The sequence below is a fragment of the Choristoneura fumiferana genome, chromosome 3 (assembly GCF_025370935.1).
Source record: "Choristoneura fumiferana chromosome 3, NRCan_CFum_1, whole genome shotgun sequence".
Lineage (NCBI taxonomy): Eukaryota > Metazoa > Arthropoda > Insecta > Lepidoptera > Tortricidae > Choristoneura > Choristoneura fumiferana.
The window spans coordinates 8,897,357-8,910,321 of NC_133474.1; the positions used below are offsets into that span (position 1 = coordinate 8,897,357).

Genomic DNA, 12,965 nt, shown 5'->3' on the forward strand with positions numbered 1-12,965 from the left:
AACTCGGGAACGGCTGGACCGATTTCGCTTATTCTTATTTTGTTGTGTTCGTTATTGCCAGGAGAAGGTTTTTATAGAAGAAAACTTAGAAAAATTACAACGGGGGCGAAGCCGCGGGCAACAGCTAGTCTGCAATAAAACTACGAGAGGGGGCATTGCAGAGGGGGCGTTGCAGTTATATTACTGTCGTTCCAACTACAATACGACTGCATTAAGACCGTGCAGCCAGACAGATTTCCGACTCGTATCATTGCAAGCCTCGCGATGCCCGGCTTGCAAACCACCTCGTCAGGCAATCCCCTACTTCCCGGGCCTAGGCACAGAATAACTAATAGTACTACCGTAGCCTAGGCAGTAATGTACTATTTTTCGTTTCACCATTTTAATTTATTCATTATTAACATCATCCCAGCCTATATACGTCCCACTGCTGGGCACAGGCCTCCTCTCCTCTCAGAACAAGAGGGCTCATTATTAACATATGTTTAATATTAAAAGTAAAAGTATAATTTAAGATTGTATTCAACGCAGTATTTTTTATTAGGTTGTTGTATTCTTCTTGTAGTAAAAAAAAATCTTTAAAAAAACTAAAATTGAGCGGGTAATTCGTTCACTTACGTTGGCTAATTTATCTTTCTAGTTTTTTGTTTTATATTTTACAAAAGCACCGTACAAGCTTCGAACAATAAGTGCTATAGTAAATAAGCTTCGAACAATAAGTACTATGTCCCTTTAGTAATGTTACCTACTATATTATACAAACCAAAGAGAATATACTTAACCACTATGTTTAGGCTATAAATACAGCTTGTATTTTTGATACTACCTCAAACTGTAACCAGACGAAGATTTGTGCTGTGAACCGATATGAAAACAAATTGTAATTTAGAATTAACTACCAGAGCGTGATTAATTTTCGAGCAGCAATCAGCAATGTAATGCGTACAATAATTTGATAAAAGAGAGACGCGTTCTGTGACAGCGGTCACTTCAACAAGTGCGCACCTAAGAGAAAGGAGAGACAAGTGCGCACGTTTTGAATACTAATAAAAACAGTATCGCGTAGTGACACTTTGCGTGCTAATTTATTTTGTAAGGAAAATAATAAATCTAATTTTTTTACTAAAACATAATAAAATGTAATTATTAGGGCCATCACTAACTGCCCTTAAAGTTCGAGGTAGTATCAAAAATGCACGCTGTATAACAGACGTTTTGTAATTTTGTGGTAATGTGTATCCAAACTTTTAATTGTTTGTTTCTTTTTAGGCCTAACAGAATTTGAAAATCGAACTTAGTGTGGCTTTTGATCCTATCTCTCGCTTTTTTAACCCCCGACGAAAAGAGAGGGGTGTTATAACTTATATGTACCTACATATCACCCTCTTTTTATTATAAGTTTGACCGCTGTCTGTATGTCTGTGTATCTGTGGCACCGTAGCTCTTAAACGGGTGAATCGATTTGAATGCGGTTTTTTTATTTGAAAGCAAGGTTTCTAGCGATGGATCTTAGACATGTTTTATCAAAATCTGTTCAGCCGTTTTTGAGATATTGAACTTTGAAGTGACAATGTCGGGGGTTTTCCAACTTTTTACTTTTTTTAACCCCCGACACAAAAAGAGGGTGTTATAAGTTTGTCCGCTATGTGTGTCTGTCTGTGGCACCGTAGGTCTTTAACGGGTTGACCGATTTGGACGCGGTTTTTCTTTTTTTTACATCAGTTTTTCTATCGATGGTTCTTAGACATGTTTCATCAAAATAATTTCAGCCGTTTTTGAGATATTGAACTTTCATTGAAGTCGGTTAAAAATAACTTTCGGAAGTTAATGAAATTAGTAAGACGGCTCAAAGTAGGATAAAACTAGTTTTAGGGTTCCGTACCTTACGAGTAAATGAAAAATAATATAGACCAACTTTTTAACCGTCTGTCTACCAAATACTCAGTACCCTTAGTGTAATTTTCGGTTACAAAATACGTCTCGATCGCGCTTGCGTTAAATTCTCAATTCGTATGGAAACACGAACATCGCAAACGTTCCGCTAGAGGCGCTGTTCGTGTTTCCATATAAAATTGAGATTTTAACGCAAACGCGATCGAGACGTATTTTGTAACCGAAAATTACACTAAGGGCACAGGTCTACTACCCTTGAAGCTGTGAAAATATCAAACTTCTAAACCAACGCAATCAAACACAATTCAAACTAACCTAACAAATAAAGTTTGTCACTTGTCTTTTGTCACTTCAAAGTTCAATATCTCAAAAACAGCTAAACGGATTTTGATGAAACATGTCTAAGTACCATCGCTACAAAACCTGATTAAAAAAACCGCATTCAAATCGGTCCACCCGTTTAAGAGCTACGGTGCCACAGACAGACAGACATACATAGCGGTTAAACTTATATAGCACCCTTCTTTTTGTGTCGGGGGTTAAAAATTACGCTCGTCTGGCTTCGAAGGGTGCCCCCACATGCAGTCGCTAGTCGCTCGTTTGCAGCGACAAATCTGGTCACGTGACCCCATTTTGAAGGTGATTTTGAATTTCCCACGACTCAAAAAAGTAGCGTCAAGTCGCCGCGTCGAGCAGCAGCGACAAGATGGCTTGATGTTCTTGGTCTTGGAAGCTGATTTCTTAATCTCATTTAGCAGCAGTCGTGGCAGTGGTAAGTACAAAATAAATAAATTGGAGTGAATGAAAAAAAAATAACACTGTTTTTGCCGAAATTGAAGAGGTTTTTTTTATCGCTAATTGTCTCGTGGCCAGATTTGACGTTGGAAACTAGCGTCGAGCGACTGCATGTGGCTCCACCTTAAAGTAAAGTTCCGAGTAGAGGTGGGTAAATCCGGATCTGAAGATTCAAAAGAGTCAGATCCTCAAGCGGATCCGAATCCCTTAATGACTCCTTTCAAATCTTATTGACTCCGGAGTTACTAACTCCGACTGATCGAGCGGCTCGCCTCGCTCGTGATCGCCGTCACGCTCACTCACACTGACTCGCTCCGTCCGCCTGCTTTCGCTCTCGCTCGGCTCGGATCGGATCGGCAGGGCTACTACGGAACTCGAAGTTCGTATCGTACCGTCCCTCTCGCACTCGTATTAAATAGTTAAGTGTCAGAGGGACCGCACGACACGAACTTCGATTTTGGAGTTTCGTAGTAGCCCTGCGGATCGGATCTTGACTGGATCTTATTATCTGTGTTTGGTTGGTCGGTTCGGTTCGGTACTCGGACTTGGACTAATGAACGAATCTTTCTCTCTCTCACGAATCTGTACTTCGTTCAGTCAGCGGGTGGGACACCGCAGTACCGTACCGACACCGACCGACCGAACCGAGCCGGGGCGGATCGGCCTAGATAACCGGAGTCAATAAAGGAGTCGGATTCAATAAGCGGATTTCGGTACCGACACCGGAGCTGGATCTAGTGAGTCAGATCACTTCGCGGAGTTGAGATTACCCATGTCTAGTTCGAGCCAAGCGACACTGACGCCACTAACCGCGTTATTATCGCCGCGACAGAGCGATAGTACAAGGTTCTATATAAATACATGACGGCGTGTACGAACACGGCGATACTTGACGCCGCGTCAAGTATCGCCGTGTTCGTACACGCCGTCAATGTATTTATATAAGAACTTGTTACTATTCGCCCTGTTCGGCGATCAATAGTTTTTTTTTAGTTTTTGTGTACCGCTTGCGGAACTTTACCTTAAGGCCTCCGAAGAATTAGCTTTGCTATTATTGCTTGCGTCGACACCAGATTGCGGTCGAAACAATAAGGGTTCCGTTTTACATTTCGGCGAACGAAATACGTCGTTTTACATTAGTCTTGTCCGCCTACTACTGGCGGCCGAATACCGTTATCGTGTTACACTTTTGGTCGCCCGTCGCCGCTGCAGCATGCGGCGAACGGCTCATTATCATTGCCGCTTAACGTTAAGCATCTTAAGCCTCTAGGTTGGCAACGCATCTGCAATCCCCCTGGTGTTGCAGGTGTCTATGGACGGTGGTGATCTCTTACCATCAGGAGACCCACTTGTTCGTTTGCCATCCAGAATTTTACTTGCAAGATTTGATTACAGACAGACAGACAACGGGACAGGTGAAACTAAATAAAAGCTTGTAAAAAAATAATAAAGAATTGAAGTACAATTTATTCCAAAACATTGTAAAAAATTCAAAAAATCCTTTAAAACCATAAACTTATTTAATTACATTGGTACCTATACCTACGTGACCATTGAAAATAACATTGCAGATATTATTAATAATATTCAACTGGAACAATAGTAAATATTAAAAATATATTTATTCTTAAACAGCATTATGGCAACAATTTCCAAAATAGAAATTTTAATATTATCCAGAAGATTTAGGTATTGTTATAAAATATCACATTAGACAACGTATTATTCCGTGGTAGGTATTATTTATAAAAGACATTGCAATAGTTCAGACAATGTTATGGATTTACAAGGGATTTACAAAAACAATTGCGAGCCACGAATTTTAGTTTGTCTACTACAAACTACAAAGCCAGAGAACACGGGACATGCTCATGCTCGTGTCGTATGTTAGGTATTATCTCTGTCAAGTCACGTGTGACGTCACGCGGTTTCGATTGAGCGGTAGGTAGCAGGTATTTAAAAAAGTACAATGTGTGAAAATTAAGCTTACACAGGTGTTTCTAATTATATTTAGTCGTAGGTTGGTTGGTACATAAAAAATGGTAGGAACCAATTGGTCGAAGAGGTAATTATTTTAAGTATTTACGTACTTACCTAAATAACTATAGGAGGAAGGGGTTAATAACTGTTTAATTTTGTTGAAAAAGAGGGGACAGTCAAAAACTATTCAAATTCTGCTTACATATTACCAAGAACATCGTAATACTTAAATGATCCCCAGGACTATAATTATGGATTATTCTTTTTTTTGTGCAGGCAGATATACAAAGGTGTAGATAAAATATAATTATTATTAATTAACGACTTGTGATAGATAAAGCACTATGTTATCATAAAAATATCATTGTTGAATGATCAATTTTCAGCTGATAATAGGAAGTACAAATCTTCTTTGCCAAACTAGGCAGTTATTTTAATTTTTCAGTCACATAATTACAATAGCAAAATATAATATGACCGATTGGAGTTTATTCCATTTTCCTTTTTATTTAGTGCATGATAAAGACGTGACAATCACAAATGAATGCAGATTTCCGAGGTGAGATGGCATTTGACCTCTTGAATAAATAACTATTGAAAGTCAAAACAATTTCTTTACCTACCTCAAACAATCTACTGTAATTTCAGTCACATAAAGGTATATAATTATTGATAAAAAGCAATGTCAGTAGGTAATATTAGATATTACAAGGCACTTATTCTCTAAAACTATGTTTCAAGCAACATTTATAAATTGGAATGTTAAGATTGTGATGAAGAAAAAGAAATGAATTATAGTTTAACCTTAAAATGACCTTGTTAATAAATAAAATGATGCTGATAAGACAAATAAAAATGGAATGTCATTTGACAAAATTTTGTTTTTTAAATATTCTTACTTTTAACCTAGGTAGGTATAAGCTTTTAAGCAAAGATCTATAAAAAATATCAAGCAGTAACAGTACCACCACCAAAAAAAAAATGAGCATTTTGGGTGATTTAGGGAGGAGAGGGTTTTTGCCACTTGTATGATCCAGAATATTTGAAGTTGTACTTGGCTAACATAGCATCAGCCTCAGGGGGTCCTCTGGAACCATGCACATAAGGGACAGGTTTCACACGCTGCTCTTCCAACTGCTTTAGGATAGGTGTAAATATACGCCATGCCTCCTTAAGTTCATCATTTCGTACAAAATGCATCTGAGTTCCAGTGAAGACATCCAGAATCAGCCTTTCGTAGGCATCAGGGACATCGGTCTCCCTGTACCGAGTGCTATATGTCAAGTCTAATTCGGTTTCCACCAAGTCAAACTTCATTCCAGGTGATTTACCCATCATTTTGAGATACAATGCTTCTCCTGGTTGCACTCTTATTACCAGTTCATTTCTCTTAGCTTTACCATCAAAAATATCTCCAGGAACATCTTTGAACTGTATCCTCACTTCTGCTTTTCTTTCGTTAAGAGCTTTACCAGAACGGAGAATGAATGGAACACCTTGCCATCTAGCATTATTAATCCATAGACCAGCAAGAGCATATGTTGGAGTGATGGAATCTTTTGGTACTGTTGGATCATCAAGGTATCCTAGAGCATCCTCACCTTGCCCATCAGGGTTTCCTACATACTGTCCAACCAAAATGTCCTCCATGGCAATTGGTTGAATGTGCCGCAACACTTTGACCTTCTCATCTCTAATGTCATTTGGGTTTAATGTTACTGGTTTTTCCATTGCTACCAGGGAAAGTATTTGTAAAAGATGATTCTGCATTACATCTCTGATCATGCCAAAGTCATCAAAGTACCCACCCCGACCTTCAGTACCAAAAGGTTCTTTGAATGAAATCAGAATGGAAGCAATGTTTTCCCTGTTCCATGAAGGGTTAAATATCTGATTGGCAAACCTCGTCGTCAGCAGGTTCTGGACCATTTCCTTCCCCAAATAATGATCAATTCTGTAAATTTGTTCTTCTTTAAATAAACCTATTAGATGATTGCTCAATTTTTCAGAAGACACATCGTCTCTTCCAAATGGTTTCTCAATAATAACCCTTGTGTAACCTTTAATAGCTATACAAGCGTTCCTTATATTGACAGTAACATCCTCAAATACTGTTGGAGGCACTGCCAAATAAAATATTCTGTTAGCAACAGGTCCTTTTTCAAACTTACTTATTTGTTGATTGAGCATCTCATAGTCAATTCGCTTGTCATAGGAACCCGCAAGATATTCGTTAGCCTCCCAGAACTGTTCAAATTTTCGTTCTTCGCCGGCTCGCACTTTCATATATTTCTTAGATTTCTCTCGGACTTCCGAAATGGTCTGTTTAGTACGAGCATAACCAACAAATTTAGTGTTTTCTGGCAGAAGATTGTCACGGTAGAGATACCAAATTGTAGGGTATATTTTCTTTTTCGCCAAGTCTCCCGAAGCACCTAACAATATGAATGTATGAGGAAAACGAAAATCGGTCTTGTTCTCCATGATATCTGGGGCCCCCGGTGTTTCAGCGTTAACTAGTCAGTCAAAAGTTTGCACAATATTTAGGAAATTAATCACTGTGAGTAAGCGTTTTCTTAAGTGAAGTCCAGTCTATCTATCTACAACTCACAATACAATACTTTAAAATCAGTGCCAAAATTTCAGCACAAGCCAAGCACTTCGGCAAGTTTGTAATCTAGTTTTCGATGTGCTGACATTACCTTAGTAGAATGCCCTTCATTTCGATTGGATTACCAAAAACTTGACTAATGACAACATTTTTTGCAAAACAAATAGGCCAATAGCGTAGATCACACAGAAATAATGGCAACTTTGGAACATTGAGAACAACCTGACTGCATGACTTCTGGTGACATTTATTTGACATTGAATTTTTTTGCTACTCTGACGGTCTGACGAAACGGCGTCTAGTTTTTTTGGGACCCCTGCTTTCATTTATTGATATAATTGATCACATTACTCTAAAATATAAGCTTTTATTAACATATTTTTAGTAAGCCTTGAATAATTCCATTTCATCAATTTTAATTTTAGTACAGGCTTATATCTAACCGCTCCGAATTCGCTTTCAAATTTCGTGAGTTAGTAATACCATATTGAAAAATCTGCTGCTTCTGAACGAAACTTCTGTGACGTGACGGACGCTCGTTCGTTAATTATTATATTTTATGTCACTTACGGATGGGAATAATAGAATTTAGTGAATTATACGTGATGATCGACTATTAAATTGATAAAAATTGAGCCCTTAGTTTAGAGTAAGTTGTATGTGAAATACATTTCGCGGGCGTGAGTGTTTCAAGCGGGTGTAAACTCATCTATAGGTATATTTAGTTCAACGACCTTGTTACTGACAGGTTCATCTTTGCGACTGAACTGATACATGAAAGTGCTGTTATAGACGATAAATAAATTACCTCTGTGTAAAGGAAGATGGAGCCCTCAAGAGACCCAGGCAAGTACATTTACAAGTACGTCATTATATACTAACAGATTGCCAATAAGATATGATTAACGTCGCTGGTTTCTGCTTTGTACTAAACCCTATGATAAACCAAATTGTTTCACTTATTGTGTTATTGTATTTTGTTCGTTATCTTTTATACTTATATATGCTTTTGTTAAGCTTCACTATGCATGTTTTACTTGCTTGTGTTGTACATTGCAATTTATTCAAACAATTCTGTTCCTACCACATGGTACCTCCTCAACAGTCTCAGTTGAAGATGGTTATAATGAGTTATAAAAGATACCTGTTTATTGTTAACTGTGCATAAATAACATATTAAAAAACAGTAAACTCACACTCAATGCACTGATTTGGATTTCTTATTTTACTTTTTACCTTAATCATTACTTACTGGTTTAAGAATGAGGTCCAAAAATGTGGGCTATATTCTAATTAGACACAGTTTAAATTATTTATTTAGTTGTCTTAAATAGAATTTCTTTCTGTGTATTAAATAAGGACACAACATACAACATGTAGTTTTGATTAAAGTTTTATCAATGCTTTCATCACCTTTATTTCCAAATTATATTTAGTTATTTTTAAAAGTAATATTCCATGAGGCTTCTAGGAAGAAGAGCTACAAATTAGCCCGAAATATGTGGAGCTAAACTCGATTTAAGATGTGAGTTATCCGGTAGAATACAATTTAATATGAGTGAGTCTTATGTTAGTTTCATGTCTTAATATCCTTGTAGTTGACTCTACCATCTGTATTTCAACTATAATTGATTTTAAATTGCTAGTAACCCAGCAGTTCATAATTTTATTAGGGATGCACAATCATTCACTTTGAATCGATCTTTTGAATCGTAATGGATCGTAAACCTCTGAAACAATCCACAGATCAAATTGCATGCTTTTGAATCAATCTCACAAAAATCAGATCGTCTCAAAAATTGGTTCAAAATTAAACACATTTTAAACATTAAATCTGACCATACATTGGATATAATATATAATCGTTGGAGGAATCGGTATAATCACAATAACTATTTGCATCATGTTTCGGTTTTTTGTGGGTACATCTATTTACTTCGCTTGGTACATAAACAATGCGAACTAGTAATGTGAATTTGTTGCGACATCCACTTATAATCAATCTGTCTTTGTCTTTAATTGGAGATAGGTAATAACTATTCAATACTTATAACAAATTAATACATTGTCTCGAAATACGATTTAAAGGGTATGATTCACCTTACTTATGAATCCAATCGGTTGTAGACCATATTTAAATGAAAATGTGCATCCGTAAGTTTTATGCAATTAGTGTAAGAAATTTTGCTACTGATTAAATACTTAATGGTCTGAATCCACCTAAAAATAAAAAAATATTAAAATATTTTTAATCCGGACTATGACTCAGCCCAGATGCTCCCCGGAAGTCCTCTAAACTATGACAAATCCTGGGAAACCTAGACGGACGGCAGCCCTATATGTGGCCATACTGTAAATGAATTGAAAGAGTTAAATTCAAAATTCAAATTCAAATGATTTATTCAGTAAATAGGCCGCAATGGGCACTTTTACACGTCATTTTTTAAACTACCAGCGCTTTCGTAAAGACCATCATTACAAGAAGAATGCGCCGCAAGAAACTTGGCAGAAAGTAATTTTTCATAATAAGTAATATAATTACAAATAAAATACTTAAAAACTATATTATACAATTAAAGAAAAAAAAATACAAAAATAATAATAATAATAATAGTTATTTCTGCTTTCAATGAAAAACACATAAACACACCTGTAAATGATGACTACATTACATACATATATTCTTTATTTGTGATTTATCATTGAAGCATGTAGAATTTTAAATTATTCACTATAATAATGAGTTAACAGAACTCTCCCTTATCCCTTCATTAACTGTTTGTTTTTTTGGCAAACTAGACAATACTTATATCTTTTAAATAACCATTAAACAAGCATGTTTTTAAAGTTATTGGCTATTGAGTGTTAGTGCATTTTTTTTACTGCAAAAGCTTGAAATTCAACTTGTACGATCAAAATAAAATTTGCATTTTTTTTACAAAAACTCATGAGAGATTCAACTCAAGGATTCAGCAATATTATTAATATTAATAATAATAAAACAATGAGAAAAAATAACAAATACGAAAAGAAACGCAATCAAAACTTGAACAAGGATTCCATTTTATCCTCCTAAGTCCTCGCATACTTTTTAAAGGACCAATTAACACTAAAAATAACGGCCAAATGTACTTTATAAAGCCCTCTTGTTCTCAGAGGAGGCCTGTGCCCGGCAGTGGGACGTATATAGGCTGGGATGGTACTTTATAAAGAACAAATTGTTCATTGTAAAAACAATTCTAACAATTTTGAAATAATATCCAAAATAACAAAGCAGGTCAACCACGTCTAGGTCTTCAGCACTAAGTTTGTTTAAAAATGTCAGGACTCACGAGGATATAGGTAAATACAAAAAAGCCCAAATACCTCAAATGGTGGCATTTTAACTGAACATTAATTCGCTTTTTATTTTTAACTTTAAGTTGTGACTTCTTCATGGCTAAATCTGATTACACTCCATATGTCAAGCATTTATCACGCGCCCACTGATTTCTGAATTACAAGGGAGGGAACTATTTTCTCTATCAGCTCTTGTATCAAACTAGTAGTCCTGTCCTGATGATTATTACAGCGCCCTCTAGCTAGACTCTAGAGTCTTAGAGTCTAGCTAGAGGGCGCTGTAATATTAGTTCAGGTAAATTGAACTAGATGGCGTTAATAGTGTCATTGTAAATGGTCTTGTAAAAGTCAATCCTATGCCTGACGCGTATCACTCCATACTGAGTACGTCAAAAAACAAAAACATTGACGTATTTAGTACCAGAATGACCAGTGTCAGGATTACTTCTTATTGGCGGACTACTATAGTGGGCATCTACAATTAAATTTATCTTTGAATGACCTCATCATATTTTGTCCATTATAATTATGATCTGTGTTTAATTTTATAAAATTTGGCGCATGACAAAATTATAAAGTTTGTATTTCCTCATCAAATAACATTTGTAACTCCCAAGCTGGCGGCAGATAGATTAATTCGGCACCGTTAAATTAAAGTATGGTGAATGTTGAAGTAGAATCTGATCAATATTTGAATTTTAATCGATTCTATACAAACGACGTCGGCAGCGAAAATAGTGAAATAATGAGGAGCTCAAAAATATCTACACAGACCTTGCTATTTTGTCGTTAGACTTGAAAGTCAAAAATATCTTCATTCAATTTAGATATGGAGTGTAGAGGGAAGAGGAACAATCTCTGTGTATGCAAAAGTTTAATTAATTACAACTAATCATTTTGATAAAACCAATAACCACCGGATACATGCTCATCCTACATTAATTATTGAGATGAAATGCCTATGGGGAACTCCCCGTAAGTGTTATAGGTATCTTACGTCAATATTCGCAACATTTTTTTACTCATAAGTAGATAGGTACAAAGTTTTAAGAGGTTGTTAGCTCATAGTCTAATCTAAACCATTAGTAAAGTGAAAAACAATTTTAAGTAAAAGTTATTTTCGGAATAATAATTATTAAAGTACTTAAAAGAATTTTTTTGTTTCATGTAACTGCGACATACCTAAGCGTGACCGCTATCAATTCCTGAATTAGAAAAATGGGTACATCTGATCACCGATTAAAAATCACCGTGTATAAGTACTACTTTTGCAGGTTTCTGCAGATGAGTATTATTTGCACATATCACGATCCTAACTCGAGTACCATCTGCCATGTGTCTTTAATAGAAACTGACGGTCAACATCAATGAAGAATGCAAAGTCAAAGGAATGCGCAAACCTTTTTTAAACCCTTCGAATTTTTTTATAAAAGTTCATCGATTTCATACCATTCATAGACGAACAGTAAAGTTGGTTAAAAATCGTGTTGGTTAAAATTCGCGAGCGTGTTCACGATTCCTTTTTTCCTTAACATAGGAACAGCTATGTTCAATATCCGGTTGGTCCTGTTACCTACGCATAGGGCAGCTCTACTAAAGTGCCTACATTCAATTGGACACGTAACCACTGCTACTCAACACTCAACGCAGGCGGTGCGATGTGGATGTTTCGAATCACTCTGTGCGATGCAGTTAAAGGATGAACACGTGTGATGCGTTGCAAGAGGTTGCGCGGGCGGCCGGGAGGGGTGTTCAGTCGTGTGCAGTGGACCACTCGGCGTCGCACAAGGTCAAGGAGAATGATTAACAACGAAAATACAGCAAAACAAACGGCGGCGGCGCGGGGCACAGCGGGGCCGGCGCGCCGCGGCAGTGGCATACAGTCAGCACAGCGACGCCGCCCGTACCGGCCGTGCGTCCTGCCGCCGCGACCGACGCACTATAAAATCGATGCACGATCCGCAACCGGCATTCTACGTCAAATCATACTCTGTAATCTCGATGGTAACGTTACACGACCGAAGTCACGGCGGCCCCTTCGACACTCGTGATTGTGATGCATCACTTCTGTTTACAGAACAAGACTACACATTAGGGATTTTGCGCTGATCGTTTTCCTATCAAAATCTACATTCGAAAATACCAGTTTAAGCGCATCGGTTTTTTAAATTTGGTTATTCACGCGAAACCCAAGGAACATAGAGTTAAACGTGATGTTGCGATTGCGTGCGACACTGACTTGAGTGCGTGAAAACAAACAAATACTTATAAGTTTGATTGTGATATAGTTGCGTTGCAGGCAATGAGTTGGTAAAATATACTATTTGCGACTGAGATAACTAGTAGA

The 12,965-nt window shown here is 37.0% G+C and overlaps 2 protein-coding genes across 7 annotated transcripts in view; one reads left to right on the top strand and one right to left on the bottom strand.

The window, feature by feature from the left end:
• Nucleotides 1-4,664: 4,664 nt before the first annotated feature.
• Nucleotides 4,665-7,482, bottom strand: LOC141426502 (glucose-6-phosphate 1-dehydrogenase-like). The gene has a single exon (XM_074085438.1). The coding sequence runs from the start codon at nucleotides 7,150-7,152 to the stop codon at nucleotides 5,668-5,670; it is 1,485 nt and encodes a 494-aa protein (XP_073941539.1). The 5' UTR covers nucleotides 7,153-7,482; the 3' UTR covers nucleotides 4,665-5,667.
• A 309-nt stretch (nucleotides 7,483-7,791) lies between these two features.
• Nucleotides 7,792-12,965, top strand: part of usp (retinoid X receptor ultraspiracle) — a 54,684-nt gene continuing 49,510 nt past the window's right edge. For 2 of the 6 annotated variants that reach the window (XM_074085442.1, XM_074085447.1), the window contains exon 1: nucleotides 12,531-12,622. Coding sequence is in view for 1 of the 6 variants with exons in the window: in XM_074085448.1 (XP_073941549.1) it covers nucleotides 8,104-8,125 (22 nt within the window). In the remaining 5 variants the exon portion in view is untranslated. Of the gene's footprint in view, nucleotides 8,142-12,519; nucleotides 12,623-12,965 lie in introns of those variants that run through there. The other 4 variants (XM_074085449.1, XM_074085448.1, XM_074085445.1 and 1 more) reach the window with 4 other exon arrangements.

What these genes read in the sequence shown, in the direction of transcription:
- LOC141426502 (XM_074085438.1), bottom strand. Translation starts at nt 7,152, where the DNA reads ATGGAGAACAAGACCGATTTTCGTTTTCCTCATACATTCATATTGTTA.